This window comes from Salmo salar, chromosome 11 (assembly GCF_965601325.2).
Source record: "Salmo salar chromosome 11, fSalSal1, whole genome shotgun sequence".
In the NCBI taxonomy this organism is placed as follows: Eukaryota; Metazoa; Chordata; class Actinopteri; order Salmoniformes; family Salmonidae; genus Salmo; species Salmo salar.
The window spans coordinates 117378013-117385512 of NC_138301.1; the positions used below are offsets into that span (position 1 = coordinate 117378013).

Consider the following 7500-nt stretch of genomic DNA (forward strand, 5'->3'; position numbering starts at 1 on the left):
GTTTTAATGTCTCCTATAGTCATCATTCCCAAATCTACACCCCATTGTCTTACGTCAGATAGCGTGTCAATTACCTACAGTACCTTCAGTATTCACACCCCTTGACTTTTTCCACATTTTGTTGTGTTACAAAGTGGGATTAAAATGGGTTTAATGGTCATTTTTTTGTCAACAATTTACACAAAATACAAAACATTCTAACAATAAAATACTAATGTACTGTACCTTGATTAGAAGTGTTCAATCCCCTGAGTCAATACATGTTAGAATCACCTCTGGCAGCAATTACAGCTGTGAGTCTTTCTGGGTAAGTCTCTAAGAGCTTTGCACACCTGGCTTCTTCAAGCTCTGTCAAATTGGTTGTTGATCATTGCTCGACATCCATTTTCAGGTGTTGCCATAGATTTTCAATCAGATTTAAGTCAAAACTGTAACTCGGCCACTGTGGAAAATTAACTGTCTTCTTAGTTAGCAACTCCAGTGTAGATTTGTCCTTGTGTTTTAGGTTATTGTCCTGCTGAAAGGTGAATTCACCTCCCAGTGTCTGGTGGAAAGCAGACTAAACAGGTTTTCCTCTTAAGATTTTCCCTGTGCTTAGCTCCATTCTGAAAATGTTTTATCCTGAAAAAGTCCTTAACGCTTACAAGCATACCCATAACATGGCGCAGCCACCACTATGCTTGAAAATATGGAGCGTGGTACTCAGTAATGTGTTGTATTGGATTTGCCCCAAGCATAACACTTTGTATTAGTGAATTTCTTTGCCACATTTTTTGAATTATTACTTTAGTGCCATCTTTAATGAGTATCCTATTAACTACAAAGTAACTACAATGTTGTTGATCCATCCTCAGTTTTCTCCTATCACAGCCATTAAACTCTGTAACTGTTTTAAAGTCACCGTTGGCCTCATGGTGAAATCCCTGAGCAGTTTCCTTGCTCTTCAGCAGCTGAGTTAGGAAGGACACCTGTATCTTTGTAGTAACTGGGTGTATTGATACACCATTCAAAGTGTAATTAATAGCTCATGCTCAAAGGGATATCCAATGGCTACTTTTTTATGTATTTTACCCATCTACCAATAGGTATCCTTATTTGTGAGGCATTGGAAAACTTCCCTGGTCTTTGTGGTTGAATCTGTGTTTGAAATTGACTGTTTTCAACTTTTTATTTTTTATTAATATTAATAATCAAAACAACATAATTCCAGTGTGACATTATGGGGTATTGTGGGTCGGCCAGTGACAGAAATATAAATGTAATCAATGTTAAATTCAGGCTGTAACACAACAACATGTGGAAACAGTCAAGGGGTGTGAATACTTTCTGAAGGCACTGTAGGTGACATCGTCTGTTGAAACCCATTTCTGCCTCAAAACTGTCTGAGTTCATCTAAGCTAAAACAGTACATATGGCAATACATTTGTCCAACAGCTGATCCAATAACTGAAATCATCTTTGACTGACCAGCTACCAACTTAGTGCTGCCACACAATATCGAATCATTCAACAAAAACTAGCTAGCAAGCTGATACCAGTCAGTTCCTCTTAATTGTGGGGCTGCATGTCTACAACTTTAGGGTAATTTAAACAGGCTAAGTAAGATTTTTTATGTCAGTGAAGGAAGAGCTAGCTGATTGGCTAGCTACCTATGTCAGTAAGCTAGCTAGCTACAACAGTTAGCTAACTACACAGCTGATCAAGTCACTAACACTGGCGACCAATGTCCTGGCACAGAATTTGGTCTGGATTTATTTTCTCACAATTGCAAAACTATTATATCACTGTCAACGTTTGTAATATATAGTTATTCTGCATATTTCAACGTTTGTCATAGATGGCTAGTTATTCTGCCTATTTCAACGTTTGTAATAGATAGCTAGTTATTCTGCCTATTTCAACGTTTGTAATAGATAGCTAGTTATTCTGCCTATTTCAATGTTTGTAATAGATAGCTAGTTACTCAGCCTATTTCATGGAAAGTCATATGAGATCTAATGATATCAAAACATGTTTGAATGGCGGATGTGAATATGAGTCACGGAGGAGTGATGCCATCTGATGTGAGACTAGACCCTAGACATCTAGGACATCAAATCTGAAAGGATTGGGGAGGTGTTAACAATATGGAGAGGTGTTAACAATACGGAGAGGTGTTAACAATATAGATAGGTGTTAACAATATGGAGAGGTGTTAACAATATGGAGAGGTGTTAACAATATGTAGAGGTGTTAACAATACGGAGAGGTGTTAACAATATAGATAGGTGTTAACAATATGGAGAGGTGTTAACAATATGTAGAGGTGTTAACAATACGGAGAGGTGTTAACAATATAGATAGGTGTTAACAATATGGAGAGGTGTTAACAATATGTAGAGGTGTTAACAATACGGAGAGGTGTTAACAATATAGATAGGTGTTAACAATATGGAGAGGTGTTAACAATATGGAGAGGTGTTAACAATATGGAGAGCTGTTAACAATATGGAGAGTTGTTAACAATATGTAGAGGTGTTAACAATATAGATAGGTGTTAACAATATTTATAGGTGTTAACAATACGGAGAGGTGTTAACAATATGGAGAGTTGTTAACAATATAGATAGGTGTTAACAATATGGAGAGTTGTTAACAATATAGATAGGTGTTAACAATATGGAGAGGTGTTAACAATACGGAGAGTTGTTAACAATATAGATAGGTGTTAACAATATGGAGAGTTGTTAACAATATAGATAGGTGTTAACAATATGGAGAGGTGTTAACAATATGGAGAGTTGTTAACAATATAGATAGGTGTTAACAATATGGAGAGGGGTTAACAATACGGAGAGGTGTTAACAATATGGAGAGGTGTTAACAATATAGATAGGTGTTAACAATATGGAGAGTTGTTAACAATATAGATAGGTGTTAACAATATGGAGAGTTGTTAACAATATAGATAGGTGTTAACAATATGGAGAGGTGTTAACAATATGGAGAGTTGTTAACAATATAGATAGGTGTTAACAATATGGAGAGTTGTTAACAATATAGATAAGTGTTAACAATATGGAGAGGTGTTAACAATATGGAGAGGTGTTAACAATATGGAGAGGTGTTAACAATATGGAGAGAGGTTAACAATATGGCGAGGTGTTAACAATATAGATAGGTGTTAACAATATGGAGAGGTGTTAACAATACGGAGAGGTGTTAACAATATGGAGAGGTGTTAACAATATGTATAGGTGTTAACAATATGGAGAGGTGTTAACAATATAGATAGGTGTTAACAATATGGAGAGGTGTTAACAATATTTATAGGTGTTAACAATACGGAGAGTTGTTAACAATATGGAGAGGTGTTAACAATATGGAGAGGTGTTAACAATATGGAGAGGTGTTAACAATATGGAGAGGTGTTAACAATATTTATAGGTGTTAACAATATGGAGAGGTGTTAACAATATGGAGAGGTGTTAACAATATTTATAGGTGTTAACAATATGGAGAGGTGTTAACAATATGGAGAGGTGTTAACAATATTTATAGGTGTTAACAATATGGAGAGGTGTTAACAATATGGAGAGGTGTTAACAATATTCATAGGTGTTAATACGGAGAGCTGTTAACAATACAGAGAGGTGTTAACAATATTTATAGGTGTTAACAATATTTATAGGTGTTAACAATATGGAGAGGTGTTAACAATATGGAGAGGTGTTAGCAATATTTATAGGTGTTAACAATATGGAGAGGTGTTAACAATATGGAGAGGTGTTAACAATATTTATAGGTGTTAACAATATTTATCGGTGTTAACAATATGGAGAGGTGTTAACAATACGGAGAGGTGTTAACAATATGGAGAGGTGTTAACAATATATCATGTCATCAGGAAGTCAAGGTGGAGCTATTGGAGAATTTTCTCAGTTCTCATTGGTGTTCCAGATTGATTGACAGCCGTGTTGTGGTCTTTGATAGGTCGGTGATGGTGCCAGTCAAGAAGCCCCCCCCCGGCAGCCTGTCAGTCAACACTGTGGGCACGCCCACCACCAGCGGCGCGGCCACACCAGGAAGTACACCAAACATCTTCGCTGCTGCCACGGCAACGCCTAAGAGCATGATCAACACCACAGGTGAGGACACACACAACACCTGGAACACACACACAACACCTGGAACACACACACACACATCTGGAACACATACACGTGCTCCTGGGAGAGAGACACACACACCTGGTACAACTTGCTGTACAGTTTGTCATTAGGGATTGTCTAGATGGTACAACTTGCTGTACAGTTTGTCATTAGGGATTGTCTAGATGGTACAACTTGCTGTACAGTTTGTCATTAGGGATTGTCTAGATGGTACAACTTGCTGTACAGTTTGTCATTAGGGATTGTCTAGATGGTACAACTTGCTGTACAGTTTGTCATTAGGGATTGTCTAGATGGTACAACTTGCTGTACAGTTTGTCATTAGGGATTGTCTAGATGGTACAACTTGCTGTACAGTTTGTCATTAGGGATTGTCTAGATGGTACAACTTGCTGTACAGTTTGTCATTAGGGATTGTCTAGATGGTACAACTTGCTGTACAGTTTGTCATTAGGGATTGTCTAGATGGTACAACTTGCTGTACAGTTTGTCATTAGGGATTGTCTAGATGGTACAACTTGCTGTACAGTTTGTCATTAGGGATTGTCTAGATGGTACAACTTGCTGTACAGTTTGTCATTAGGGATTGTCTAGATGGTACAACTTGCTGTACAGTTTGTCATTAGGGATTGTCTAGATGGTACAACTTGCTGTACAGTTTGTCATTAGGGATTGTCTAGATGGTACAACTTGCTGTACAGTTTGTCATTAGGGATTGTCTAGATGGTACAACTTGCTGTACAGTTTGTCATTAGGGATTGTCTAGATGGTACAACTTGCTGTACAGTTTGTCATTAGGGATTGTCTAGATGCATTTTGAGGTTATTTTTACCTTTGAACATCAATAACAGATTGTAAACAGAGATCTGCAGAGTAGATGTTTCTAAAAACAAACCCTTAGGACATCATCAGTCATTCATTCATTAATTTGACTGGGCCTAATGTGGATGTCAACATCAGACATGGATGACAGAGAGCTAATTGAAAATACATGGGATTGAATACAATTCAATCGAGTTTATTTCCATCGAGTTGTCAACTGTAGTAGTTGTAATTTCTGAGACTCTGTCTCAGTCCTATACAACCTCGTCATCTCCTCTTGTCTCAGTCCTTTACAACCTCCTCTTGTCTCAGTCTCAGTCCTTTACAACCTCCTCTTATCTCTGTCTCAGTCCTTTAAACCTCCTCTTATCTCTTATCTCAGTCCTTTACAACCTCCTCTTATCTCTGTCTCAGTCCTTTAAACCTCCTCTTATCTCTTATCTCAGTCCTTTACAACCTCCTCTTGTCTCAGTCTCAGTCCTTTACAACCTCCTCTTATCTCTGTCTCAGTCCTTTAAACCTCCTCTTATCTCTTATCTCAGTCCTTTACAACCTCCTCTTATCTCTGTCTCAGTCCTTTACAACCTCCTCTTGTCTCAGTCTCAGTCCTTTACAACCGCCTCTTATCTCTGTCTCAGTCCTTTAAACCTCCTCTTATCTCAGTCCTTTACAACCTCCTCTTATCTCTGTCTCAGTCCTTTACAACCTCCTCTTATCTCTGTCTCAGTCCTTTACAACATCCTCTTATCTGTCTCAGTCCTTTACAACCTCCTCTTATCTCTGTCTCAGTACTTTACAACCTCCTCTTATCTCTTATCTCAGTCCTTTACAACCTCCTCTTATCTCTGTCTCAGTCCTTTACAGGCTCCTCTTATCTCTTATCTCAGTCCTTTACAACCTCCTCTTATCTCTGTCTCAGTCCTTTACAACCTCCTCTTGTCTCAGTCTCAGTCCTTTACAACCGCCTCTTATCTCTGTCTCAGTCCTTTAAACCTCCTCTTATCTCAGTCCTTTACAACCTCCTCTTATCTCTGTCTCAGTCCTTTACAACCTCCTCTTATCTCTGTCTCAGTCCTTTACAACATCCTCTTATCTCTGTCTCAGTCCTTTACAACCTCCTCTTATCTCTGTCTCAGTACTTTACAACCTCCTCTTATCTCTGTCTCAGTCCTTTACAGGCTCCTCTTATCTCTTATCTCAGTCCTTTACAACCTCCTCTTATCTCTGTCTCAGTCCTTTACAACCTCATAATCTCCTCACATATGGCTTCCTCTCTCAGTACCCTGGATGATTATACACATTAATTTACCTGTTACTTCCCCCGTCTCCCCCTCTCTCTCTCTCTCTCGCTCTTTCTCTCAATTCAATTTAAGGGACTTTATTGGCATGGGGAGAATATGTTTACATTGCCAAAGCAAGTGAAATAGATAATAAACAAAAGTAAAATAACCAATAACAAATGTATCAGTAAACATTACAATGTCTCTCTCTCTATTTCCCTCCCTTTTCTCTCTCCACCTCTCTTTCACCCCTCTTTCTCTCCTTTTTCCTTCTTTCTTTCTTCCTTCTTTCTTTCTTTCTTTCTTTCTTCTTTCTTTCTTTCTTTCTTTCTTTCTTTCTTTCTTTCTCTCTCTCTCTCTCTCTCTCTCTCTCTCTCTCTTTCTGTCTCTCTTTCTCGCTCTTTCTCTCCCCTTCTTTCTCCTCCCTCTTCTCTCCAGGTGCCACTGACTCTGCCTCTTCTTCCTCTTCTTCTTCCTCATCCTTCGTCAACGGTGCGACCAGTAAGAACCTACCAGCCGTACAGACAGTGGCTCCCATGCCCGAAGACACCGTCGAGAGCATGAGGTCAGAATCTCTCTCTCTTTCTCTTTCCTTCACTCACTCTCTATAGCTGTCCCTCAATCCCTGACATTATATTTATCTTTGCATCTGTCCCTGTCCGTTTCCACTTCCATAGATTATTGTTAGTCACATCTCTATCCTCCCCTATCTCTCTCCTCCCCTACATCTCTCCTCCCCTATCTCTCTCCTCCCCTATCTCTCTCCTCCCCTACATTTTGCATGTTTACCCTCACTACCTCACTCCCTCACTACCTCACTCCCATCTGTCTGTCTGTCGTTCGCATAACAGGATACTAATGAAAGATGTCATAATAGGATACTCATTAGATATCATAATAGGATATCATTAGATATCATAATAGGATATCATTAGATATCATAATAGGATACTCATTAGATATCATAATAGGATACTCATTAGATATCATAGTAGGATACTCATTAGATATCCTAATAGGATACTCATTAGATATCATAATAGGATACTCATTAAAGATGTCATAATAGGATACTCATTAGATATCATAATAGGATACTCATTAGATATCATAATAGGATACTCATTAAAGATGTCATAATAGGATACTCATTAGATATCATAATAGGATACTCATTAGATATCATAATAGGATACTCATTAAAGATGTCATAATAGGATACTCATTAGATATCATAATAGGATACT

General features: G+C 38.2%; 1 protein-coding gene across 1 annotated transcript in view; it reads left to right on the plus strand.

Moving 5' to 3' along the window:
- Positions 1 to 7500, plus strand: part of nbeaa (neurobeachin a) — a 327572-nt gene that overhangs the window by 265985 nt on the left and 54087 nt on the right. Inside the window, 2 exon segments of the mRNA XM_082958305.1 lie at positions 3973 to 4127; positions 6692 to 6818. Of these exon segments, the coding sequence (XP_082814431.1) occupies positions 3973 to 4127; positions 6692 to 6818 (282 nt within the window).